Below are 27784 nucleotides of genomic sequence, written 5' to 3'. Positions count from 1 at the left end.
ATAGGGAGAAATCTTGGAGTAGTCAATGATGACTTAGGTATGACCCTAAAAGCATAAGCAACCAAATAAAAAAGATAAATTGGACTTCATCAAATTTAAAATCTCTGCTCTTCAAAGGATCTAATTAAGACAGTGAAAAGACAACCATATTTGCCATTCATATATCTGATAAGGGACTTAGATCTAGAATATATAAGGAACTCTTTAAGTTTAATAATAAAAAGACAAATAACCTAGTTAAAAATAGGCAAATAATTTGAATAGACATTTCTCCAAAGAAAATATATAATGGTCAATAAGTAGATGAAAAGATGATTAACATGATAGCCATTAGGAAATCAAAACCACAATGAACTATCAAAACTACAATGAGCTATCATTTCATATCCACTAAGAAGACTATAATAGGGAGACCTTCAACATGGCAGAGGAGTAAGACGTGGAGATCACCTTCCTCCCCACAAATACATCAGAAATACATCTACATGTGGAACAACTCCTGCGGAACACCAACTGAACGCTGGCAGAAGACCTCAGACTTCCGAAAAGGCAAGAAACTCCCCACCTACCTGGGTAGGGCAAAAGAAAAAAGAAAAAACAGAGACAATAAATAGGGACGGGACCTGCACCTCTGGGAGGGAGCAGTGAAGGAGGAAAGGTTTCCACACACTAGGAAGCCCCTTCGCGGGCGGAGACTGCGGGTGGCGGACGGGGGAGCTTCGGAGCCACGGAAAGCACAACAACAGGGGTGCGGAGGGCAAAGCAGAGAGATTCCCGCACAGAGGATCGGGGCTGACCAGCAGTCACCAGCCCGAGAGGCTTGTCTGCTCATCCGCTGGGGTGGGCGGGGGCTGGGAGCTGAGGTTCGGGCTTTGGAGGTCGGATCCCAGGGAGAGGACTGGGGTTGGCAGCGTGAACACAGCCTGAAGGGGCTAGTGTGCCACAGCTAGCTGGGAAGGAGTCCAGGAAAGCCTGCCTAAGAGGCAGGAGACCATTGTTTGGGGTGCGTGAGGAGAGGGGATTCAGATCACCGCCTAAATGAGCTCCAAAGACAGAAGTGAGCCACAGCTATCAGCGCAGACACCAGAGACGGGCATGAAACGCTAAGGCTGCTGATGCCGCCACCAAGAAGCCTGTGTGCAAGCACAGGTCACTATCCACGCCTCCCCTCCCGGGAGCCTGTGCAGCCCGCCACTGCCAGGGTCCCGTGATCCAGGGACAACTTCCCCGGAAGAACACACGGCGCTCTCAGGCTGTTGCAACGTGGCACTGGCCTCTGCCGCCGCAGGCTCACCCCGCATTCCGTACCCCGCCCTCACCCTGGCCTGAGTGAGCCAGAGCACCATAATCAGCTGCTAATTGAACCCCATCCTGTCTGGGCGAAGAACAGATGCCCTCAGGCGACCTACATGCAGAGGCGGGTCCAAATCCAAAACTGAACCCCAGGAGCTGTGCGAACAAAGAAGAGAAAGGGAAACCTCTCCCAGCAGCCTCAGGAACAGTGGATTAAATCTCCACAGTCAACTTGATGTACCCTGCATCTGTGGAATAGCTGAATAGACAACAAATCATCCCAAAATTGAGGCAGTGAACTTTGGGAGCAACTGTAGACTTAGGGTTTGCTTTCTGCATCTAATTTGTTCCAGGCTTCATGTCTACCTTAGTTTAGTATTTAGAGTTTATTATCATTGGTAGATTTGTTTATTGATTTGGTTGCTCTCTTCCTCCTCTTTTTTTATATATATAGACATATATATTTTTCCTTTTTCTCTTTTTGTGAGTGTGTATGAGTATGCTTCTTTGTGTGATTTTTGTCTGTATAGCTTTGCTTTTACTATTTGTCCTACAGTTCTGTCTGTCCATTTTTTTGTTTGTTTGTTTGTTTGTTTGTTTTTTTGTATAGTTTTTAGCACTTCTTATCATTGGTGGATTTGTTTTTTGGCATGGTTGCTCTCTTCCTTCTTTCTTTATGTCTTTTTATTACTTTTTAATTTCTTTTATTTTTAATAATTATTTTTTATTTTAATAACTTTCTTTTCTTTCTTTCTTTTCTTTCTTTCTTCCTCTCTCTCTCTCTCTCTCTCTCTCTCTCTCTCTCTCTCTCTCTTTCTCTCTTTCATTCTTTCCTTCTTTCTCCCTTCTGAGCTGTGTGGCTGGCAGGGTCTTCGTGCTCTGGCCGTGTGTCAGGTCTCTGCCTCTCAGGTGTGAGGGCTGAGTTCAGGACATTGGTCCACCAGAGACCTCCTGGCTCCACGTAATATCAAACAGCGAAAGCTCTCCCAGAGATCTCCATCTCAACGCTAAGACCCAGCTCCACGCAACGACCAACAAGCTACAGTGCTGGACACCCTATGCCAAACAACTAGCAAGACAGGAACACAGCCCCACCCATTAGCAGAGAGACTGCCTAAAATCATAATAAGGTGGCAGACACCCCAAACCACACCACCGGACACGGTCCTGCCCATCAGAAAGATAAGATCCCGCCTCATCCACCAGAACACAGGCACTAGTCCCCTCCACCAAAAAGCCTACACAACCCACTGAACCAACCTTAGCCACTGGGGACAGAGAGAAAAAACAACGGGAACTACGAACCTGCAGCCTGTGAAAAGGAGATCCCCAAAACAGTAAGGGAAGCAAAATGAGAAGACAGAGAAACACACAGCAGATGGAGGAGCAAGGTAAAAACCCACCAGACCAAACAAATGAAGAGGAAGTAGGCAGTCTACCTGAAAAATAATTCGGGGTATTGATAGTAAAGATGATCCAAAATCGTGGTAATGGAATGGAGAAAATACAAGAAACGTTTAACAAGGACCTAGAAGAACTGAAAAGCAAACAATGATGAACAACACAATAAATGAAATTAAAAATTCTCTAGAAGGAATCAACAGCAGAATAACTGAGGTAAAAACAATAAGTGACCTGGAAGATAAAACAGTAGATAATATAATAGAAGGTAGAAAATAGAAGATAATATAATAGGAAATAACTACTGCAGAGCAGAATAAAGAAAAAAGAATGAAAAGAGTTGAGGATAGTCTTAGAGACATCTGGGACAACATTAAATGCACCAGTATTCGAATTACAGGGGTCCCAGGAGAAGAAGAGAAAAAGAAAGGGACTGAGAAAATATTTGAAGAGATTATAGTTGAAAACTTCCCTAATATGGGAAAGGAAATAGTTCATCAAGTCCAGGAAGCGCAGAGAGTCCACACAGGAAAATCCAAGGAGAAACACGCCAAGACACATAATAATCAAACTCTCAAAAATTAAATACAAAGAAAATATATTGAAAGCAGCAAGGGAAAAGCCACAAATAACAAACAAGGGAATCCCCATAAGGTTAACAGCTGATCTTTCAGCAGAAACTCTGCAAACCAGAAGGGAGTGGCAGGACATACTTAAAGCGATGAAAGGGAAAAATCTACAACCAAGATTAATCTACCCAGCAAGGATCTCATTCAGATTTGACAGAGAAATTAAAACCTTTACAAACAAGCAAAAGCTAAGAGAATTCAGCACCACCAAACCAGCTTAACAACAAATGCTAAAGGAACTTCTCTAGGCAGGAGACACAAGAGAAGGAAAAGACCTACAATAACAAACCCAAAACAGTTAAGAAAATGGTAATAGGAAAATACATATCGATAATTACCTTAAATGTAAATGGATTAAATGGTCCAACGAAAAGACATAGACTGGCGAAATGGATACAAAAATAAGACCCGTATATATGCTGTCTACAAGAGACCCACTCAAGACCTAGGGACACATACAGACTGTAAGTGAGGGGATGGAAAAAGATATTCCATGCAAATGGAAATCAGAAGAAAGCTGGAGTAGCAATTCTCATATCAGACAAAGTAGACTTTAAAATAAAGACTATTACAAGAGACAAAGAAGGACACTACATAATGACCAAGGGATCAATCCAAGAGGAAGATATAACAACTGTATATATTTATGCAGCCAACATAGTAGCACCTCAATACATAAGGCAAATGCTAACAGCCATAAAAGGGAAATTGACAGTAACACAATCACAGTGGGGGACTTTGACACCTCCTTTCACCAATGGACGGATCATCCAGAATGAGAATAAATAAGAAAACATAAGCTTTAAATGATACATTAAACAAGATGGACTTAATTGATATTTATGGGACCTTCTGTCCAGGACCAACAGAATACACTTTCTTCTTGGGTTCTCATGGAGCATTCTCCAGGATGGATCATATCTTGGGTCACAGTTCAAGCCTTGGTAAATTTAAGAAAATTGAAATCATATCAAGTATCTTTTCCAACCACAATGCTATGAGACTAGATATCAATTATAGGAAAAAATCCGTAAAAAATGCAAACACATGGAGGCTAAACAATACACTACTTAATAACCAAGAGATCACTGAAGAAATCAAACAGGGAATCAAAAAATACCTAGAAACAAATGACAATGAAAACACGATGACTCAAAACCTGTGGGATGTAGCAAAAGCAGTTCTAAGACGGAAGTTTATAGCAATACAATCCTACCTCAAGAAACAAGAAACATCTCAAATAAACAACCTAACCTTACACCTAAAGCAATGAGAGAAAGAAGAATGAAAAAGCCCCCCAAAGTTAGCAGAAGGAAAGAAATCATAAAGATCAGATCAGAAATAAATGAAAAAGAAGTGAAGGAAACAATAGCAAAGATCCATAAAACTAAAAGCTGGCTCCTTGAGAAGATAAACAAAATTGATAAAACCCTAGCCAGACTCATCCAGAAGAAAAGAGAGAAGACTCAAATCAATAGAATTAGAAATGAAAAAGGAGAAGTAACAACTGACACTGCAGAAATACAAAGGATCATGAGAGATTACTACAAGCAAGTATATGTTAATAAAATGGACAACCTGGAAGAAATGGACAAATTCTTACAAAAGGACAACCTTCTGAGACTGAACCACAAAGAAATAGAAAATATAAACAGACCAATCACAAGCACTGAGACTGAGACTGTGATTAAAAATCTTCCAACAAACAAAAGTTCCAGGACCAGATGCCTTCACAGGTGAATTCTATCAAATATTTAGAGAAGAGCTAACACCTATCCTTCTCTAACTCCTCAAAACAATAGCAGAGGGAGGAACACTCCCAACCTCATTCTACGAAGCCCCATCACCCTGATACCAAAACCACACAAAGATGTCACAAAGAAAGAAAACTACAGGCCAATATCACTGATGAACATAGATGCAAAATCCTCAACAAAATACTAGCAAACAGAATCCAACAGCATATTAAAAGGATCATGCACCAGGATCAAGTGGGGTTTATCCCAGGAATGCACGGATTCTTCAATATACACAAATCAATCAATGTGATAAATCATACTGACAAAATGAAGGACAAAAACCATATGATCATCTCAATAGATGCAGAAAAAGCTTTCCACAAAATTCAACACCCATTTATGATAAAAACCCTGCAGAAAGTAGGCATAGAGGGAACTTTCCTCAACATAATAAAGGCCATATATGACAAACCCACAGCCAACATCATCCTCAATGGTGAAAAACTGAAACCATTTCCACTAAGATCAGGAACAAGACAAGGTTGCCCACTCTCACCACTCTTATTGAACATACTTTTGGAAGTTTTAGCCACAGCAATCAGAGAAGAAAAAGAAATAAAAGGAATCCAAATCGGAAAAGAAGAAGTAAAGCTGCCACTGTTTGCAGGTGACATGATACTCTACATAGAGAATCCTAAGATGCTACCAGAAAACTACTAGAGCTAATCAATGAATTAGGTAAAGTAGCAGGATACAAAATTAATGCACAGAAATCTCTGGCATTCCTGTACACTAATGATGAAAAATCGGAAAGTGAAATTAAGAAAACACTCCCATTTACCACTGCAATAAAAAGAATAAAATATCTAGGAATAAACCTACCTAAAGAGACAAAAGACCTGTATGCAGAAAATTATGACAATGATGAAAGAAATTAAAGATAATACAAATAGATGGAGAGATATACCATGTTCTTGCATTGGAAGAATCAACATTGTGAAAATGACTACTACCCAAAGCAATCTACAGATTCAATGCAATCCCTATCAAACTACCACTGGCATTTTTCACAGAACTAGAAAAAAAAATCTCACAATTTGTATGGAAATAGAAAAGACCCTGAATAGCCAAAGCAATGTTGAGAAGGAAAAACGGAGCTGAAGGAATCAGGCTCCCTGACTTCAGACTATACTACAAAGCTACAGTAATCAAGACAGTATGGTACTGGCACAAAAACAGAAAGATAGATCAATGGAACAGGATAGAAAGCACAGAGATAAACCCATGCACATATGGTCACCTTATCTTTGATAAAGGAGGCAAGAATATACAGTGGAGAAAAGACAGCCTCTTTAATAAGTGGTGCTGGGAAAACTGGACAGGTACATGTAAAAGTATGAAATTAGAAGACTCCCTAACACCATACACAAGAATAAACTCAAAATGGATTAAAGACCTAAATGTAAGGCCAGACACTATAAAACTCCTAGAGGAAAACATAAGCAGAACACTCTATGACATAAATCACAGCAAGATCCTTTTTGAGCCACCTCCTATAGAAATGGAAATAAAAACAAAAATAAACAAATGGGACCTAATGAAACTTAAAAGCTTTTGCACAGCAAAGGAAACCATAAACAAGACCAAAAGACAACCCTCAGAATGGGAGAAAATATTTGCAAATGAAGCAACTAACAAAGGATTAATCTCCAAGATTTACAAGTAGCTCATGCAGCTCAATAACAAAAAAACAAACAACCTAATCCAAAAATGGGCAGAAGACCTAAGTAGACATTTCTCCAAGGAAGATATACAGATTGCCAACAAACACATGAAAGAATGATCAACATCATTAATTATTAGAGAAATGCCAATCAAAACTACAATGAGATATCATCTCACACCAGTCAGAATGGCCATCATCAAAAAATCTAGAAACAATAAATGCTGAAAAGGGTGTAGAGAAAAGGGAACCCTCTTGCACTGTTGGAGGGAATGTAAATTGATACAGCCACTGTGGAGAACAGTATGGAGGTTCCTTAAAAAACTACAAATAGAACTACCATATGACCCAGCAATCCCACTACTGGGCATATACCCTGAGAAAACCATAATTCAAAAATTCATGTACCAAAATGTTCATTGCAGCTCTATTTACAATAGCCAGGATATGGAAGTACCTAAGTGTCCATCATCAGACGAATGGATAAAGAAGATGTGGCACATATATACAATGGAATATAACTCAGCCAGAAAAGGAAACGAAATTGAGATATTTGTAGTGAGGTGGATGGACCTAGAGTCTGTAATACAGAGTGAAGTAAGTCAGAAAGAGAAAAACAAATACCGTATACTAACATACATATGTGGAATTTAAGAAAAAAAAAAAAGGTCGTGAAGAACGTAGAGGTAAGACGGGAATAAAGATACAGACCTACTAGGGAATGGACCTGAGGATATGGGGAGGGGGAAGGGTAAGCTGGGACAAAGTGAGAGAGTGGCATGGACATATATACGCTACCAAACATAAAATATATAGCTAGTGGGAAGCAGCCGCATAGCACAGGGAAATCAGCTCGACGGTTTGTGATCACCTAGAGGGGTGGGATAGGGAGGGTGGGAGGGAGGGAGATGCAAGAGGGAAGAGATATGGGAACATATGTATACGTATAGCTGATTCACTTTGTTATAAAGCAGAAACTAACACACTATTGTAAAGCAATTATACTCCAATAAAGATGTTAAAAAAAAATAAGTCTCTGGCCTTAATGTACTCTAAAGTTGAAAAAATGTTCTGATGATTTTGGGAAGAAGTGGGCTAGCTCTTTAATGAGGTGGTATTAAAATATTACTATTTTGAGGCAAAAAAATACTTATTATAGTTACATTAATTATAATAGTGTTATATTGATGTAAGCAGACACACAATAGGTCCATGGAACAGAATAGACAGTCTAGAAATATACCTACACACATATATAGGCAACTGATTTTCAACAAACATGCCAAGGCAGTTCAATGAAAAAATGTTAATCTTTATAATAAATGGTTCTGAAACAATTGAATAGCCATAGGTTAAAAATAAAATCAACCTCAACCCTTACTACACACCATATACAAAAACTGACTGGAAATAGGTCATTGACCTAAATGTAAAAACAACTTATTGAAAAGAACATAGGAGAAAATGTTTGTAACCTCAGGTTTGCCAAGATTTCAAAAATACACACAAAAACCACAAACTCTAAAATAAATAGATCAGTAATATGGGCTTTATAAAAATAAAAACGTTTGCTCTGGGGCTTCCCTGGTGGTGCAGTGGTTAAGAATCCGCCTGCCAATGCAGGGGACAGGGGTTCGAGCCCTGGTCTGGGAAGATCCCACATGCCGCGGATCAACTAAGTCCGTGTGCCACAACTACTGAGACTGCGCTCTGGAGCCCGTGCTCCACAACAAGAGAAGCCACCACAATGAGAAGCCTGCGCACTGCAATGAAGAGTAGCCCCTGCTCTCCGCAACTAGAGAAATCCCGCATACAGCAACGAAGACCCAACGCAACCAAAAATAAAATAAATTAATAAAAAAAAGTTTGCTCTCACTTCTACATTCACTGTTATGAAAATGGAAAGGTAAACCACAGACTGGGAGAAAATATTTGCAAAACATACATTCAACAGAGGAATTGTATCTAGAATATATAAATAACTATTACAACTTATTAATAAGACGACAAAACACCCAATTTGAAAAAAGTGGGTCAAAAATTTGAACAGACACTTCACTGAAGAAGATACAAATGTGGCAGGTATGTATTAATGTAAGACAAGATACTGAATACCATTAGTCATTAGGGAAGTGCAAATCAAAACCATAATGAGATATTATTGCACATCCACTAGAATGGCTAAAATTTAAAAGACTGATGTCTGATTTAAAAGACTGATAACAGATGTTGCCAAGGATGAGGATAATTGGATCTCTCATAACGCTGCTGGTTATAATTTAAAATGATTCAACCACTTTGGAAAACAGTTTGACAATTTCTTTACAAATTACACCTTATCATATGAATGCAGTCTTTCCACTCCTGGGTATTCACTCAAGAGAAGTAAAAGTATATGTCCACACCAAGACTTGTTCGCAAATGTTCACGGTGGCTTCATTGGTAATAGTAAAAAAAAACCCACAAAAAACAAAAACAAACAAACAAAAAACAGCTGTCCATCAACAGCTAAATAGATGTTAAATTTTGGCATATTGCTCAGCAATAACAAGGACCTATTGATACTAGCAACAACAAAGAAATTCTGCGTGAAATAACACAGACCCCAAAAATAATACACACTGTAAAACTGCATCTATATAAAATTCTAGAAAATTCTAACTAACCTATGACAGTGGTTGCTTAGTGATAGAGCAGGGAGACTAGGGATGGACACAAAGAAACATAAGAGAAAAGACAACAGTAATGAGACCTAATCTTACTAGAGTGAAATGATCCTGTTAAAGAGTAGTGGGAGATAAATTTGGGTGGCCAGGGTAGGTCGGATTTTGAAAGATTATTAATCAAGCACAATAATTTAGACTTAGAATAAAAAACAGAAAGCTATCAGACTTTAAGTAAAGGGATCATATAACCGAAGTGGAATTTAAGCAAGTATCCTGTTCTAAAAGCCAAGGAGAGTGAAGATTTGTGTTGGGCATGGCCAGTAGAGTTAAATCCTTTTCCTACAATTAAAAAGCCAGGTCAAAGTCATGTCAAAGGGTATGTTCTCCTGGGAGTGTGTCATATACAAGGCAAGGTCTTCTATCACCATGTACTATTTGTCTAGTCCTATCAAATATTATTCCCATTTCTACTGAACAAAGAAAGAAACTCAAACATCTGAAATTGCCAGTAACACATAGGCTTATATAGAAGTTCTTGTTTCCGGTTCTGCCTAATTTACCTTGGCACTATTTTCACAGAAGTCAAATATTTGGTGCTTCGAACAAATACAGAACAAATTCCAGGGTAGGGCCTGGATAACACAATTTCCACAGTTTAGACTGTTTGGCTTTACCTATTTATGGTTTTCAGATAGGAATTACTTCCTTACTAGGACAATAGCATAGGCAGAGAATGTAGTCAAAAGCATTAAACTAGGTATCAGAAGTCTAATTGTGTGACCTTAGGCAAGTTGCTAACTTTTCTGAGTCTCAGATTCCTTGTCTATAACTTTGGGGCTCATGGTAAAACTTCATAACGTTTCTATAAGAAGCAATGGGAGGGACTTCCCTCCTGGTGCAGTGGTTAAGAATCCACCTGCCAATGCAGGGGATGTGGGTTTGATCCCTGGTCTGGGAAGATCCCACATGCCGTGGAATGCCACAACTACTGAACCTGCACTCTAGAGCCCATGAGCCACAACTACAGAAGCCCGTGTGCCTAGAGCCCGTGCTCCACAACAAGAGAAGCCACCGCAAGGAAGAGTAGCCCCCGCTCGCTGTAACTAGAGAAAACCCATGCTTAGCAACAGACCCAATGCAGCCACAAATAAATAAATAAATACATAGAAGCAATGGGATAATATATTAAAATGTTGCCCATTTATGTTGTTTAAATAATTAAACAGCAGAACTTCAGGCTCTTACAGCCAATAGGAATGGTTGATGGTACAAGACTCTCAGCAAATCAATGACTTTGTCACAGAGGAGACATTTTTTGATAGTACCTCTACCATGGAAACTGTTCCCTTCTTACTAAAAGGTAGCATGGAGGGTAACAGAGCCCCCAAAGTGTGCTTGTGAGGTCAAACATGCCCTCTGGAAGGAGACATTGAGATCTGAGAGGGAGAAAATATGCCCTTGATGTAACATACAATCACAGCAGATGTTACAGATCATACACAGCAAACCTCCTGAAGGTTCAGCATTTTGATTGATACAAGCAGTATAAATTAGGAACCGGAACATAAATACCATTATGAAGACTGCACTCAAGAGTGGATCCTAAGCAACTGAACACCGAAAGTGTAAGAATTCTCTGCAAGTACAAAAGCTCATTCCAATTTAATTCTACATGGGATTTGAAATGGTATGGAATACATAAGAGGATGAATCAATGACATCAAACTAGAATGATTAAACAGAGAATCTAAATATAACTTGATATTTCCGTTAGTTCTCACTGATTCTCTAGAACAATGCTGTCCAATAGCAATATAATGCCAGCTACATATGTCATTTAAATTTTCTAGAAGTCACATTAAAATCAAAAGAGATGAAATTAATTTTAATAATAAATTTTATTTAATCCAATATATCCAAAATGTTATCATCTCAACTTGTAATAAATATAATAATTATTAATGAGACATGTTACATTCTTTACTTCATATGGTATCTTTGAAATCTGGTGTGTATTTTACACTTACAGTACATCTCAATTTAGGCACATTTAAAGACAGCACAGCTCTAGAAAGCAGGGATTAAATATTAACACCAGATCCAAACCATACATTAAACATATTTGTACATTATTTTGTATACATTTTAAAGAAAAGCAAAGCTTAAAATTGTGTTTTAGGATTTAAAATATTTTTGGCCAACCTCTCTTGGAACTTCTGTGGAAAGATAAAGAATGATGGTGATTATCTCAAAACAAAATTTTTTGTTTGCAATCAGACTTTTGTTATCATTTATTTTTCATAATTACCTTAAACACATTTACTATTCTTGGCAAACATAAACAAACCAAGAATGACATTTAAATGTGTAATAAAACAATTTGCACAAGAGCCCTTATCCCCTTAGGTTGAACTGTAGGAAAACACAGTTGCAGAACATGTTACTTGTTTAGGCAAATGTTTCTCACTAGAGCTCTATTGGTATTTTGGGTGGAACATTCCTACCAGTTTCAGGATATACAGAAACCCTAGCCCTGGCTATGAAATTTTAGTACCATCCTTAGTCATGGCAACAAAATAAAAATTTTCCCCATGCATCCACACACCCCCGGTAGAAAGGACACCAACCTCCCAGTTGAGAAGCACTGCTTAAGACTTTTGTTAAAATATGATCAGTTAACAAAGCACCTGTGGTTGTGAATATTCTGTAAAAGAAATGAATTATAATATCAACGTAAGAAAAAAAATCCCTATATATCAAAGTTACTTGGATCTATAAGGAAGATTTTATATATATATATATATATATATATATATATATATATATATATATATATATATATATATATATAAAATTAAAGGTAATACTACCTTACTAGATGTCTTACATGTCTGAATTTGAATTTTCTCTCCTCTGAGAGGGGTCTTATATTGTTCTACTTCCACATTCCCACATTTGTTCCCTCTTCTGCACTATCTTATCTTAGATTTACACCTGAATTAATTGTATTTTTTTCTTTGTATTAATAGTCAAATCATGGATATATTTTGAATTATTTGGAATGACTGTAGAGGATTTTTTTCCCCTTTATTCTTAACAAAAGAACATGCTTCTCAATTAAAACTTAGGAGAACATAGGTTGAGATGCAGTATGTAGAGTTATTTGGATAATAATTGTCATTAAGTGGGAATTCCCTGGTGGTCTAGTGGTTAGGACTTGGCTATTTCCTTGCCGTGGCCTGGGATTGATCCCTGGTGGGGGAAATAAGATCCCACAAGCCGCGAGGTGGCGCGGTAAAAAAAAAATGTAATTAAGTAAATATACATCATCTTCATGACGGCTTATCTCATTTACCCCTTATAACCAGGTTTCTCCACAATAGAACTCAGTTACTCCTCTGCATTAACAGCTACCAGTTGTATGTTAAAGCACCCAGGAGAAGCAATATAGTCAGTGACTACCATAATGATTGAGATGTATGATGATATCAGTAATTATTTTTAGTATAGATATCTTTTGGATACAACAATCATCACTAATATGATCATGTATCTTTAAAATTGTATGTATGTATACTAACCGAATCTCTGTTGTGAGCATAAACATTAATTGGTACTCTAGAGCAACTGTTGGCAAACTATGGCCAATAGGCCAAATCCAGCCTGCCACCTGTTTTTTGTAAATAAAGTTCTATTAGAACACAGACATTCTCATTCACTTACATTTATCTATGACTGCTTCTGTGTGGCAACAGCAGAGTTAAATAGTAGTGGTGATAGAGAGACTGTATCACCTACAGAGTCTAAAATATTTACTCTCTTTAGAGAAAGAGTTTGTTGACCCCTGCTGCAGATTGTAAGCTAAAGGTCAGCAAAACACCTACACAAATGATTTTTCTTTTCTTATGGCTAGAATGAATTTTATGGAATGAGATCAAGGAGCTGTTAGTTGTCTTGGGTCAAGGTCTCTTCCTTATAGAGGAGCATTTAGGACTGGAATTCTTGACAGTCTCATGTCAGAGGTGAGAAAACCTGGTGAAGTTCATTTTAATGAGATTTAAGAAGTATCTTTTCTAGAGAATTTTCAGGTGAATCTAATCTTTCTAATTGGTGTCTGAAACATTATTAGATTGCAGGGAATCTAATAAAGCTTCACGGGAATAACTGAAAGGTTTGTGGGAATAATACTGTCTAAATAAGAGTTTGCAGTTTTTTAAAAAATGTAATTCATCATGTTAAGTTGCTCTTTGGCACAATGCAATTGGAAGAACATCTTTTTGTTCCTTAGAACATGTTTTTGCCTAGATTGGAATCTAGAAGTCTTTGGTATGCTTTGCTTTATGTTTGCATTTTTGTCATGCCATTTCTTTTTTCTTTAATCTTGTTTATGCTATCGGTAGTATAGTCATTTTCTTTTTACTCTCCTCTCCAACACATTTTCTACCAGAATTGTACCATGGAAAATGAAAGAGGTAGGTAGAGCACAGAAAAATATCAATGTTAGTTCTTAACTTTCTGTCTTTTGTCTACTGTTGTCTACAGTTGCCTGATATTAAGGTAAATCAGAAAAATCTTCCCAATTTTTGTGGGAGCATGAATTTCTAGCCAGATAAAATCCATCCTAGTTTGGCTTTGGTGAAATTATACTTCATAGCAAGGGAAGAAATGTAGCCAGACCAAACCTTTATACAAGAAAAGTATGGCTATATTATTTTCTGTGTGTCTTCTTGGACCACAACTGTCATTTAGACAGCCTTGCCTGTGGAGTTAGAGCAGGGGCTTGAGTGAGACCAAGGATTTATGACACAAAAAGCAGCAGGAGTTTCTCACAAGCCCATAGCTACTGCACAGTATTTATGAAGACAACATATAATCAAGTATTTCAGCATTTTAAGGAATCCCTGTACAAACTCTCACTAGACCCTTTAATCACCTGTACAATATTGTGATTCTGCTCAAATGGTTCACTTTCAGGGCAAGGGAAACTCAAAAGATTCCTGTGGGAGCCCATGCCATTATTTGTGCCGCCTTAGTTATGAACAAAACTCTTGTAAGGACTTTAAAGCTGCTTCTCTTTAACTTTCACTACGTAGTCCTAGTTCCGTTCTCTGATGCTACGAATAAAGTCTGACTCTTCCTTCACAGATGAACCCCCCAAATTTTGGAAATATTGTGTTCCAACGAGTCTCTGCTTTTCCAGGTTCATCTTCCCTAGAACCCCTCAATTTCCCCTCATTTCACATTTAACCATCTTACTTTCAACCCTTATTTCATAAGTTCGTCAACGTTCCTCATGAAAAGTGACTCCAGACCGGTGCACAGAACCACTGCCGCTGAGAAGGAAAAGATATTCTCGTCCAAATTTTGGGGAAGCAGTCAGAGTCATTTAAATTCAAAGCTAAACCTTTAATGAAAAAGAAAAACGATTTCAAGGAAGCAATTAACAGGCTATGCAGAGATTTATCTTGTTAGGGCCACGAGCCGCGCCTCCGAGGCTCGCTGCACGCGCCAGCAAGCCAAGCAGTAACTGAAAGGTCGTCGTACGGGGAACTACTCGGGTAAAGTGACATTCTGTTATTTGGATTGTTACCCTCATCCAGCCGACTTCACGTTGCATTAATCTTCATTTGCAATTAAAGTCTCCCATTTTTTTCCGCTGAGACAGACTAAGATGTACACCTGGGTCCAATCCAATGGAAAGGAGGCTGTCCACGACCACTTCCGGGTCGAGGCGCCTCCAGCGCCCAATCGGGAGTTAGGGGCGGGGCTGCGTCTGCGCGCCGCCGGAACGCCGGGGTCAGGTTTTGTACACTTTCGCTAAGTCGCTAACTCCGTGAGAGTTAGCTCACGCTGGTCCGGAGTGTGGAGACTGAGTTTGGTGTCGCAGAAGAACTCTGGCTTTAGGCAGGTAAGTCCCACGGTTGTCTTCCATCTCATTGCCTGCGTTCACAGTGGAACGGGAATGGCTGTAGTAGGGTTCACCCATGTGCTCATATTTTCTCCTGATCCTCTGAAACCTTGAGTTGTGAGGGCGAGCCTGGAGGGGTGGGGCAGCTTTGGTTACCGTGACAACTGCAAGACACCAGTTTAGGCTTTGAGAATTTGGGAAGGGAGAGCTTCTTCTGGAATGACTCCTTAAAATACGTGTGAGTCGGGTTCAAACTCAAGAGTTATTTCAAACCCGTGCTCGTAACCACAAAATTTGACTTTGAAAGGTTTATTCGGGTTGTGATGTGGAGAAGCCAAATTTGAGGCAGGGTAAATAGTTAGAAAGCTAATGTAGCAATCCAGACACAGTTTGAAGGTGTACCGAGCCAGGGGAGTGGTGTAGAGTTGCGGAACAGAGAGAAGATAGGAGAAGTACTAGCAGGTAGTACCAGCAGGACCTAATAATCAGTTGGATATGTGGAAGGAGGGATCCTGAGCATCTGGACGGCTAAGTCCAAACTCAGCTTGGCACAAGGCTGTTTTTGTAGATTCTTTTCCCGCCATCTGCGTTCCGCCCCCCTCCTCCACGCACACCCCAAACTCTGTTCATGCCAAGTGTTTGGTGTTCTAATTACCAGAATATTGTCCTCACCTTTTTGTGACACTGAGCCAGGTTACATAGTTTCACTGAGCCCTTCAGTTTTTTTAAGCATGAAAATGGAAGAAAGTAATACCACTTACCTCCGGTTTCTATAAGGATTAAATTAGATACTTTGTAGCCCTGGTGTATAGAAAGGGCCCAATAAATGTTAACTACTACTGTTATTATTTGTCATATTGTTTTATTATACATTATTTTGATGTTTCTTCCTCTAGATGACTTTTTTTAACTTAAAAGGTTAGTATCTTATCTATCTGTATCTTCTTGAAATATAGTAGTAGTTGCAGTTGTCCTTTGTTTTTAATGGGTCATTCATTTTGGCTGCTGCTGACATAATTAAATTCATTTCTTACTTTAAAGGAACTACCAGGTACAATTAATTTTGTTGATCATTGATATTTATTAGATAAAAGATGGCTGTCTTTCTGTATAACTCAGAAGCCTGTGGATTAAGATGTACAAAAAATAACTGATATTCTCAGTCTGGAATAGGTATGAGTGATTTCAGTGAAGAATTGATAAGGCCCACAACAGAGGATGAACAGGGGGAACTGCCTGTGCCCTCTGGTACAGGAATGTGTCTTCCTTGGCTCCAAAAGCATATAGAAACCATAGGTAAGTAAAATAACATATAACCATTTCAGCTCTAATGCAAGGAGATGATAAGATTCAATATGGATACAAAAATGGATAACCAAGCTGGTTCAACTTTCAAAATAAGAATGTATGAGAATGTTTTTTTTGGCTGTTAATAAAAAAGAAATAATAAAAATAGATTCTTTTTTTCTTTTAGAATTCTTTTCCTTTGAATTAATAACAGTCTGTATTATGGTAGATACACTTTTTTCCCCCCAGTAATACTTACTGAGCATTTATTATATCCCTGGCATTGGTTAAATATTGGGGATACATAGTTGAAGAAGATATGATCTCTACCACTGAGGAGTACATACCAGAAGTTTCTGTTGAATTGCATTGAAATAAGCCCTAATAGAATTGATCTATAATAGATTTCAAGAAAGGAATATTTTCTTCTATTTTCATCTAATGTAGAAATAAACAAGTTTTTCTATGGAATAAATTCCTTATCAGAATATATAAAAGAAGCAGTTGTCTGTATGTTGGCATGTTGGGTCGTGTAGTCCTGGGAATACATTTGAACCAGCACTTTTCTAATTGCCCACAAATATATCTTTCTTAGCCTGGCTTTCCTTCCCCTTGACTGAGATTCCCTGGCTCCTAGAGTTTAGCTCTTAGTTCTTTATTTTTTAATCTAAATATCATCTCATTTAATTATCTCAGTAAATTAATCCTCAGTAAATCTATGTGCTAGGCATTTTAGAGATGAGGGAACTGAACTTCAGAAGAAGTTAAAATTCTTAATGCCGGTATCAGGAGTCAAATCCAGGCCTATCTGATCTCAACGCCTACATTGAGATACATATATTGAACAAAGGGATAATATATGTAAAGTGCCTAGCATAGAGCCTCATGCTTAGTGAGTGTTGAAAAATAATGGTTTACTTCCTCTTTCCTCATTTTATTTTTGCTAAATTAATGTACATGGTTTGAGCCAGGTTTGAATGAATGGTACTTCAGAGGGGATGTTACCTCACCCCTTGTAGGGAACTAGTAATCTAAAGTTTCTGCTAGTTTTAAGGCATACCTGGGCATGTGTCTGTCACCAGTGTTCTATAGAGAGCTTGAGTCAGTCCACAAACAAGTAGGTTTAAGACCAGAATTTACAGGCTTAGACATGTTTCAAATATTACAGATAGCCTGTTAAACCCCAGGTACTTTCTGTCTGCAATGAGAATATAGTTGCAGGTAATATTGACATTGTAGTCGTAATTAACCATAATAGGAAAACACAATTGCCTAACAATTATTTATTTTTTATTCTCTTACATTTCTTTTGGCGTTTTGAAGGGTGTGTCCCCTAGAATAAAAACTTTGAAAGTGGGCACCAATCTGGAATAAAGCTGTATGTTGAGCACCTAGAATAGTGCTTGGCTATGGTAGTGCTCAAAAAATATTTGTTGACAGGCTGACAAGTTTCCAGGTTATTTCAAGGAAATTAGAAATTAGGTTGATGGCACTGGTTCTTTATTGTACCTCATTCCATCAAATTTATTTTCCTTGACAGTTATTCTTAAAGTTTATCAGCAACAAATAAGATTATCTTTTGCTCACAAAGGATGAAATGAGAGCTACTCCTGAGGTAATTAGCTGAGGCTCAGCTGGAAGACAGGAGGGGACTTTTCCAAGGATTTATGTATCCTAGTCTAAAGTTGATTTCCAGTTTGAGCTGTGAAAACTTGAGAGGTAGAAGGGAGTCTGACCTGAGATCAGTTTTCCTTTAGGTGAATAACCGAGGTTTTAGGGAAGAGGTATTTTGTCACTTTCTTGGCCTAGCTGCCTGGTGTTGCTGCTGATACTGGGAGTTTGGGTGTAGATCCTGTTAAATGCAGCGTCTAATTCAGAGAAGTGGGTGGGACATAGTATTCTGCATTTCTAATAAGCTCCCTGGGGATACTAAGACAACATCAGGATCCCCAGGTGATTTGTATGTACATTTAAAAAGTTTGAGAAGCACTGGTCAAGAAAAATAGTCTTTGGGACTTCCCTGGTTGTCCAGCGGTTAAGACTCCGTGCTCCCAAGGCAGGGGGCCCTGGTTTGCTCCCTGGTCAGGGAATTAGATCCTGCCTGCGGCAACTAAAAGATCCGGCACACCGCAACTGAAGATCCCGCGTGCTGCAATGAAGATGCCGCATGCCGCTACTGAGACCCGGCACAGCCAAACAAACAAACAAATAAATAAATAAATAAGAGAGAGAGAGAAATAGTCTTCTACTTTTTTTTCCCCTGAAGAATTAGGTACTATCTTGCACAGTTTTAAGGTGCCATCTAAAACTTGTATCATAAGTTTGAGAGTTGCAAAAGGCATAGTTTTCGGCATATATTGGCACTTTTAAATGTAATTATCATGTGACTTAAAAAAATAATTTGGTGGAATCTAAATAACATAAGGATGTGATACCTTTATCATCCATTTAGTATTTATGAAAAAGCTTTTAATAGAAATTTTATACTGTTCCTTTTTCTTTTATACTTTTTTTTGCCATAAAGTATGTATCTACATTTAATTAATTTTTGCTAATATCCTGTAAGGTTTTAAGTATTAAAATCTCTTCTGGTTTGAGAAATCATTGTAATTGATTTCTGTACCCACCTAATCAAAATAACATAAGTAGTGTTACAATTTTTGTTAAATTTTAAGTATTAAAGGTAAATTTTTATTGCTTATCTATCTCAATAAAATGGGTAAGGTTATCACTTTTTTCCAGTTCTTATATCTGTGGATGAATATTACGTATTCCTAGAATGAGAAAAGATTTAGCTTCAATTCTACCATATTTTGTTTTAATTGGTGGAAATTCTGAGAAAGTTTAGTCACATAAGTAAGTAGCTGGCAATGAATGGAGTTTAATTATAGCAATGTATCAGGTCTTTGGATTCCTTCTGAATTATTTATGAAAAAGTTACATAGTGATCTAAAATAAAAAAATTATTAGGTTCTCCTACAGTTTTGATAAGCAAAGAATTAAAAATCACCTGACTTGCAAATGGATGTGTGAGAGTCGCTCACTTTCTCAACACTAAACACCTGTATTTTCACCTTAAGGTAAAATATAATGATTTTGATCATGAAGCCTTGTGTATAGGCACAGTTTCCTAGGAGATCAATTTTAGGAAAGAGTATGTGAGAAAGCTGAAGATCTGCAAGTTGATTGCTGTAAAACTGTCTTTGCATGGTACTTATTAGTCTCTGTGTACTCCCAGGGGTGAGGGTACCCCAAATGGAAGACTGCTGGCCTGTACGCATCTTTAGTAGTGTGGGAAGAGAAGAGGTGGCAATATGCCACCTGTTACTCATAACTGGGGTTGTAACGAAGCACAAATATTCTTTTTTTTTTTTTTTTTTTTTTTTTGCTGTACGCGGGCCTCTCACTGCTGTGGCCTCTCCCGTTGCGGAGCACAGGCTCCGGACACACAGGCTCCGCGGCCATGGCTCGCGGGCCCAGCTGCTCCGCGGCATGTGGGATCTTCCGGGATAGGGGCACGAACCCGTGTCCCCTGCATCGGCAGGCGGACTCTCAACCACTGCGCCACCAGGGAAGCCCCCACAAATATTCTTAACAAGAGGATTGTCAGTACTTGAGAGATATGAATGCTAATGTCTACAGTTATTATCATCTCATTTGCATTTACATCATTGAGTTACTGGGAACTCAGTCCTTAAAAAATAAAAGTGCACCTCTTAGTGTTTTCAGAACATAGGTAGGTAAAAAAGACCATACTTTCCTAGGATGACCCTGATGATTTTTACCCATTCTAAATACTTGGGACTGTGCTTTGGGGGCCCTCTTTAAGAGAGATTCTTCCCAGATTGTTTAGTGCAAGGATGAAAGGACAGTTGAATCAGATTTCAAGGATCTGTTGATCCCGGTAGCCCAAGAATGTCAAATTAGACATCTTCTAATTAGACATTTTTTTCATTTGCTAAAACTAGTTGAAATGGGTGGAAGAGTTTGTTTCAAATGGAACCAGCTTTGGCATTGGGAATGGGTTGAGTTAAGTAATACCTACTGCTCTACTTGTTAAAACTATGCTTATCAGAAATGTTTCTTGAATTGTTGATTTGGGGTCACTGTGGGTCAAGACTCTCCTCTTTAACCTTTCTAGCGACTGGAGGAAAACGGGAGAAGGATTTTGCTCAGACAACAAGTGCTTGTTTAAGCCTTATCCAAGAAGCTCTGCTGAAGCACCAGTGGCAGCGAGCTGCAGAATACATGCACAGTTACTTTCAGATCTTGGAAGATTCAGATAGCAACAAAAGACAGATTGCACCAGAGGTAAGTAAGGTCTGAGTCTGCTGGAAGATAGGACAGAATCCTGGGAGTTTCTGCCTTTTGAACTCCACCCACAATAGCTTTTGCTATTGATTGATTTTACTAAAAGCTACTAAAAGTGGTTTCGGGTAGAGAGTTTGTATGAGGACATTTTTTTTGCACACTTCTTTTTCCTATTATCATTTTAAAGGAGACAAAAATAGTTTTAAATCTGAATTCTCAGATTCCACAATACTCATTCATTTAAATAATCCTTTCCCTGTGTCCTTATTTTCCCCTTTCTGTAGGATGTTCCCCATCTTCAAACAAACATGTTGTTATTTCTCCCATTTAGCATCATCCCTTGACCCCTACTTCTTCCACAGGCTGTGCCCCATTTCTCCATTCTGCCTTTCCGCAAAACTCCTTGAGAGAGTTGTGTGTACCTGTCCGTTCCAAACCCTTTCCAGTTAGACCACCCACCAGCCATCACCATTTCTACCAAGTTGCTTTGTCAAGGTCAACAGTGATCTCCGTGTTGCTGAATCCAGTGGCAGATTCTCAGTGCTCATCTAACTTGATCTGTCAGCAATATTAAACATAGTAGCTCATTCCCTCCTGTGTGACATAGCTTCTTTGGCTTCCAGGACGCGGTACTCTCTGTTTTTTCTCCTGCCTCACTGGCCATTCCTCGGTCTCCTTTTCTGATTACATCTCTTCTCCATTGCTTTCTGACGTGGGACTAACCCAAGAACTCTAACCCTTAGTTGTTATCGTTATCTGACCTCACTCTTGATGATTTCATGCAGTTTCATAGCCTTACATTCAGTCTGCATGCTGGCGATCCCCAGTTGTGTATCTGGGGTCCTGACATCTCTCTTCAAGTCCAGATTCCTGTATCGAACTGTCTACTCAACGTCACCACTTGATGTCTCATATCAGCTAGTGTGGTATGTCATATCATAGTAACATAGCTAAACTAGCTCTTCTGATATTCCCTGTCCAGCCTAATTTTCCTCATCTCAGATGACATTTCCTTTATGTATCTAATTGCGAGGGCCAAACTCTGGGGTGTTTTTCTTTTATATCGCATATCCAAACCATCAGAAAACCCGGTTAGCTCTACTTTGAAAGCACGCTCCCTGCATTCTGAGTACTTCTCACCTCCTCCATTGCTGCGCCTGGACTCAAGTCCCTCTCACCTCACTTAGATGACTTCTTGCCCTCCCCCACCCCCACAGTCTATTTTAAGCATAATAACCAGACCGATCCTTTTTTTAAAAAAAACAAACAAACTGGTTTTATTGAGATATATTAACACACCATACAACTCACCCATTTAAATTGAACAGTTCAGTTCAATTGCACAGAGATGTGCAACCATTACAGCAATCTAAATTTAGAACAGTTTTCGTCTTGCCCAGAAGATACCCTGTACCCACTTGTAGTCGCTCCTTTCCAACCCCCAGCCCCTGGCAACCACTAATCTACTTTCTATTCTGGACATTTCATATAAATGGAATCATATAACATATGGCTTTTTGTGAATGAATTCTTTCACTGAACATAATGTTTTCAAGCCTTTCCATATTGTAGCATATTAGTACATCATTTCTTTTTATTGCAAAATAATATTCCAGTGTATGGCTCTATCTCATTTTATGTATCAATTCATCACTTTTTAGACATTTGGGTAGTTTCCACTTTTGGTTACTATGAATAATGCTGCTTCAAACATTTATGTACAAGATTTTTTTTTTTTAATGTACAAGTTTTTGTATGGATGTTTGTTGTAATTTCTCTTGGCTGTATACCTAGGAGTGGCATTGCTGGGGCATAAAATATATGTAACCTCTTAAGGAGCCACTAGACTGTTTTCCAGAGTGACTGCACCATTTTACGTTCCCACCAGCCACATACGAGGGTCCCAACATCCCTACATCCTCGCCAACCGTATTATTGTCTGTCTTCTTGATTTTAGCCATCCTAGTGGTTGTGAAGTGGTATCTCATTGTAGCTTTGGTTGGCATTTTCCTAATGATTAATGGTGCAACGTAGTCCTTTTAAAACGTAAGTCAAATCATGTCACTCCTCTGCTGAAAACACTGCAGTGTCTTCCCATTTCACTCAGAGTAGGAGCCAGAGTCCTTCTGATTGCCTGCAAGTTCTCCGTGCTCTGCCCACTCCCTTTCCCCCTTTGACCTCATCTCCTATTACTGTCCAACTTGCTTTTCCTTCTCCAACCTCACTGGCCTCCTTGCTGTTCCTTGAACAACCATACTCCTTCCTGATGGCCTTTGCCTTTGCTATTTCTTTTACTTAGGAAGGTCTTTCTTCAAATATCACTATGGTCACCCTCCTTCAAGTCACACCTTCAGTGGGCCCTACCTTGACTATTTAAAATCGCAACTGGGGCTTCCCTGGTGGCACAGTGGTTAAGAATCCACCTGCCAATGCTGGGGACATGGGTTCGAGCCCTGGTCCAGGAAGATCCCACATGCCGCGGAGCAAACCCATGTACCACAACTACGGAGCCTGCGCTCCAGAGCCCGCGAGCCACAACTACCGAAACCCACGTGCCTAGAGCCTGTGTTCCGCAACAAGAGAAGCCACCGCAATGAGAAGCCTGCGCACCGCAACGAAGAGAGCCGCCGCTCACCACAACTAGAGAAAGCCCGTGCACAGCAACGAAGACCCAACACAGCCAAAAATAAATAAATAAATAAATAAATAAAATAAAATTGCAACTGCACACCAGCCCCCTTCACTTTCCAACTGGCACTCCTGATCCCTTTATCCTGCTTCATTCTTTTCCCATAATACTTGCCAATTTAATTATTATACTTCTTGGTTATTGTCAGTCTCTCTACAATAGAATGTAAATTCCACAAGGGCAAGGATCTAGAGCAGTGCCTGGCATATACTGTTAAATTTATTCTGTAAAACACAGTTTATCCACAAATAACTTCACATGAATATCTCAAGTAGCTTTTACTATTACAGTAACCATTGCATCAGTTAGATATTTAATAGAGCCAAAAATATTAAAGAAAAAAATTTAACCATTGATTGAAAGTTTAGTTAATGGACTAAAGTTATATAGATCTGTAAAACATTGGGCAAGTTACAGTCTCTTTTGGTCCAGATTTTGTTTTACAAAATGAAAGAATTAAATCAGTGGTTTCCAGACACTTGTTTGGGCTCTGTTTAAATCACATAGGGCTTTTGTTTAAAATATAGATTCCTGTGCTGCACTCCAGTTCTACTGAACTGAAGTCTGAATCCCTAGAATATTTATTTTTAAGTGGTGTCCCAGGTAATTCTTACATACAACAAGGTTTAAGAACCACAGTGATAGGATAATCTCCACATTTTCTTTAAGCATCAAAATACTGCAATTTGGTGTTCTGTAAATGAAATCTTGATCTTTCTGAGTTGGGAAGATGAGTATTATGATTACACAAAACAATCAGTATGTATGTTCAGAGAAAGAATTGATTTAAAATCCACTTAAATTTACTTTGAAGTCACTATTATTGAAGTACTTTAAATTGGGGTAAGAGAATAGACCATGCAAAAGAAGAGCTCCAAGTTCTGTCACCAAAGTTTTGGTGCTCTGGGGTGAAAATATTTTTATTAAAATTTGTCCATAGCTGATGAAAATTCTTAAATCGGAGCTCTAAATATAGACTAAATATAGTCAATAGTTGTAGATACTTGATGGGATCTCAAGAAACATCTAGTCCATAGCTCTCATTTGGTAGATAATAAAGGTGAGGCTGAGAGCGGTGAAGAAGCCAATATTAATAGAACCCAAGTTTTCTGACGTTAATATTCTTCCTACTATACTAGTTAAAAATGTTATTTTCAAAATGTATCTTAACTGCTTACCTTCTTTAGACTGCTAACTACTATTATAGTTACCTGGTATTTTCATTTAATCAACAGAAAAGATTTTTATCCCATAAGATAATAATATTAGTTTCACTGGGTAAAGTACAGTAAAATGTTGGTGGTAGTGGTGTTTAGAAAAAGGAACTATGGGTGGTTTTTTAACGCTGTAATCAGAAAAAGATAGCTTTCTTAGATATTGGTTAACAAGGATTTTACAGTTTTGTTAGTAATTTCTGTTTTGACAGATTATTTGGAGGCTTGGAAGTGAAATTCTTTATTATCATCCCAAAAGCAATGTACAGACTTTCAATACCTTTGCTGACCGGATGAAAAATATTGGTGTCATGAATTACTTGAAGGTGAGTATATAGGTTTTGTGAATTTACATCTGCGGCATTCATTTCTAAAAATTGCTTGTCTCAGTGATGAGGTAGGTAATAATGTAAAAAGCATGAGAAAAGGGGTAAGACACTTGGGTCAATAAGAGAAGCTGAAAGAAAGCAGCATCGTGAGAACCATTTACTTTTCCATTTCCTGTTGCCTACCACATTGTCTGAGTGAAAGTATCTTCTCTTTGTGTATCTCTGGCTGCCAGAATCAGTCCTTCAGAGATGGCAGTTGCGCTTCATTAGGATGATGGGCCAAATTCTAATATGTTAAGTCAGTTGAGGTCGCTGAGAATTGATGCTTTTGGAAAAGGGAAACAGCTAAACAAATTGGGAATTTGAATACTTGAGAAAAAAAAATGATTCCAGCTTTGTTGAGATATAATTGACATGTATCATGTAAGTTTAAGGTGTAAAATGTGATGATTTGGTGCATGGATTTATTGCCAAATGTTTACCATAATGAGGTTAGTTAATGCCTCCATCCCCTCACATAATTAGCATTTTGTTGTTGTTGTTATGGTGAGAAGGTTAAAGCTCTATCCTCATAGCAGTTTTCAAGTTAACAATGCTATATTCACCATGCTGTACATTAGGTCCTCAAACTTACTCATCTTACGATTGAAAGTTTGTGTCCTTTGACCAACATTTCCCCATTTTCTCCACCCCTCAGCCTGTGGCAGCCGGCATTTTACTCTGTTTCTATGGGTCGGATGTTTTTAGATTCCACATAAAAGTGAGATCATACAATATTACGATTTTCTGTCTGACTTATTTCACTAAGCATAATGCCCTCAGAGCCCATCCAGGTAGTCACAGATGGCAATATTTCATTCTTTTGTGTGGCTGAATAATATTCCATCGTGTGTGTGTGTGTGTGTGTGTGTGTGTGTGTAAAATATTTTCCTTATCCATTCATCCATCAGTGCTCACTTAGATTGCGTCCATGTCTGAGCTTTTGTGAATAGTACTGCAGTGAACATGGGAGTGCAGATATCTTGTCGAGATGGTGATTTCACTCACCTTTGGATATATATGCAAAAGTGGATTGCTGAATCATATGGTAGATCTATTTTTAATGTGTTTGAGGAACCTCCATACCATTCTCCACAGTGGCTGGACCACTTTACATCCTGAAGAGGATGTACACCAGCAGTATACAAAGGTTCCCGTGTATCCACATCCTCACCAACACTTGTTATCTCTTTTTGATGCTAGCCATTCTGACAGCTATGAGGTGATGTCTCATTGTAGTTTTGATTTGTATTTCCCTGACAGTGATGTTGAGCACCTTTTCATGTACTTGTTGACCATTTGTGTATCTTCTTTGGAAAAATGTCTATTCACGTCCTCTGCCCATTTTTAATTGTAATGTGTTTTTTGTTATGTTTGCTATTGAGTTGTATGAATTCTTTATATATTTTGGGTATTAACCCCTGGTCAGATACTTGATTTGCAAATATTCTCTCCCATTCAGTAGGCTGCATTTTCATTTTGTTGATGGTTTCCTTTGCTGTGCAGAAGCTTTTTAGTTTGATGTAGTCCCACTTGTTTATTCTTGCTTTTATTGCTTGTGCTTTTGGTGTCACACCCTAAAAAACCATTGCCAAGACCAATATCAAGGAATTTTTTTCTCTATTTTCTTCTAAGAGTTTTATAGTTTCAGATCTTACCTTTAAGTCCTTTATCCATTTTGAGTTAATTTTTGTGAGTGGTGTTAAGTTAGGGGTCCAGTTTCCTTCTTTTGCATGTAAATATCTAGTTTTCCCAACAACATTCATTGAAGAGACTGTCCTTTGCCCTTTGAGTATTCTTGGCTTCCTTGTCAAATATTAGTTGATGATATATGGATGGGTTTATTTCTGGACTCCCAGTTCTGTTCCACTTGTCTGATGTGTCTGTTTTTATGCCAGTACCATCCTGTTTTGATTACTGTAGCTTGGTAATATAGATTGAAATCAGGAAATGTGATACCTGTAGCTTTGTTCTTTCTCAAGGTTGTTTTGGCTATTCAGGGTCTTTTGTGGTTCCATACAAATTGTAGGATTATTTTTTTCTATTTTTGTAAAAAATGCCATTGGTATTTTGACAGGGATTACATTGAATCTACAGATTGCTTTAGGTAGTAAGGACATTTTCACAATATTGACTCTTCTGATCCATGTGTGAAAATGTTTCAATGTTTCTAATGTTTAGGTGGAACTTTCTCCTTTAATAAAAGCCTTATCCAAAAGAATTGACACACTCCAAAATGTTATGCCATCTCCCTCTCTCTGGTATATATGAGACTAAAAGTACTTTCTCAATAAAGTTTTTAAATGCTTTGCTTTTTAATTTTTTTCCAGTGCCTCCAAACAAAGTTTTATTGGAACATTGCCACACCCATTCATCACCATATTATCAGTAGCTGCTTTTAGTAGGACAATGGCAGAGTTGTGATAGAGACCATATGGCCTGCAAAGCCTAAACTATTTATTTTACCCTCTGGTGTTTTGTTTTTACTTTTCCTATTTTCCAAATATTTTTAAATTGCTGTAAAATATGTATAACATAAAATGTGGTATTCTAACC

The 27784-nt window shown here is 38.3% G+C and overlaps 2 protein-coding genes across 3 annotated transcripts in view; one reads left to right on the top strand and one right to left on the bottom strand.

Annotated features, from left to right (window-relative positions):
* MIA3 (MIA SH3 domain ER export factor 3) overlaps positions 1–15088 on the bottom strand; it is a 74800-nt gene extending 59712 nt beyond the window's left edge. Inside the window, exon 1 of the mRNA XM_081225433.1 lies at positions 15042–15088. The gene's annotated coding sequence lies outside the window, so the exon portion shown is untranslated. The remainder of the gene's footprint in view (positions 1–15041) is intronic.
* A 159-nt stretch (positions 15089–15247) lies between these two features.
* The window catches only part of TAF1A (TATA-box binding protein associated factor, RNA polymerase I subunit A), a 33650-nt gene continuing 21113 nt past the window's right edge, over positions 15248–27784 (top strand). The window contains exons 1-4 of one of the 2 annotated variants that reach the window (XM_081216070.1): positions 15248–15359; positions 16533–16655; positions 20788–20957; positions 25073–25186. In XM_081216070.1, the coding sequence (XP_081072196.1) occupies positions 16535–16655; positions 20788–20957; positions 25073–25186 (405 nt within the window). In that variant the 5' untranslated portion in view covers positions 15248–15359; positions 16533–16534. Of the gene's footprint in view, positions 15360–16522; positions 16656–20787; positions 20958–25072; positions 25187–27784 lie in introns of both variants that reach the window. The other variant, XM_081216069.1, reaches the window with a different exon arrangement.

This window comes from Mesoplodon bidens, assembly GCF_964165515.1.
Source record: "Mesoplodon bidens genome assembly, chromosome: 2".
Classification (NCBI taxonomy): domain Eukaryota; kingdom Metazoa; phylum Chordata; class Mammalia; order Artiodactyla; family Ziphiidae; genus Mesoplodon; species Mesoplodon bidens.
Note: the sequence above shows the minus strand (reverse complement) of the source record. Positions and strands in the feature narration are given on the sequence as shown.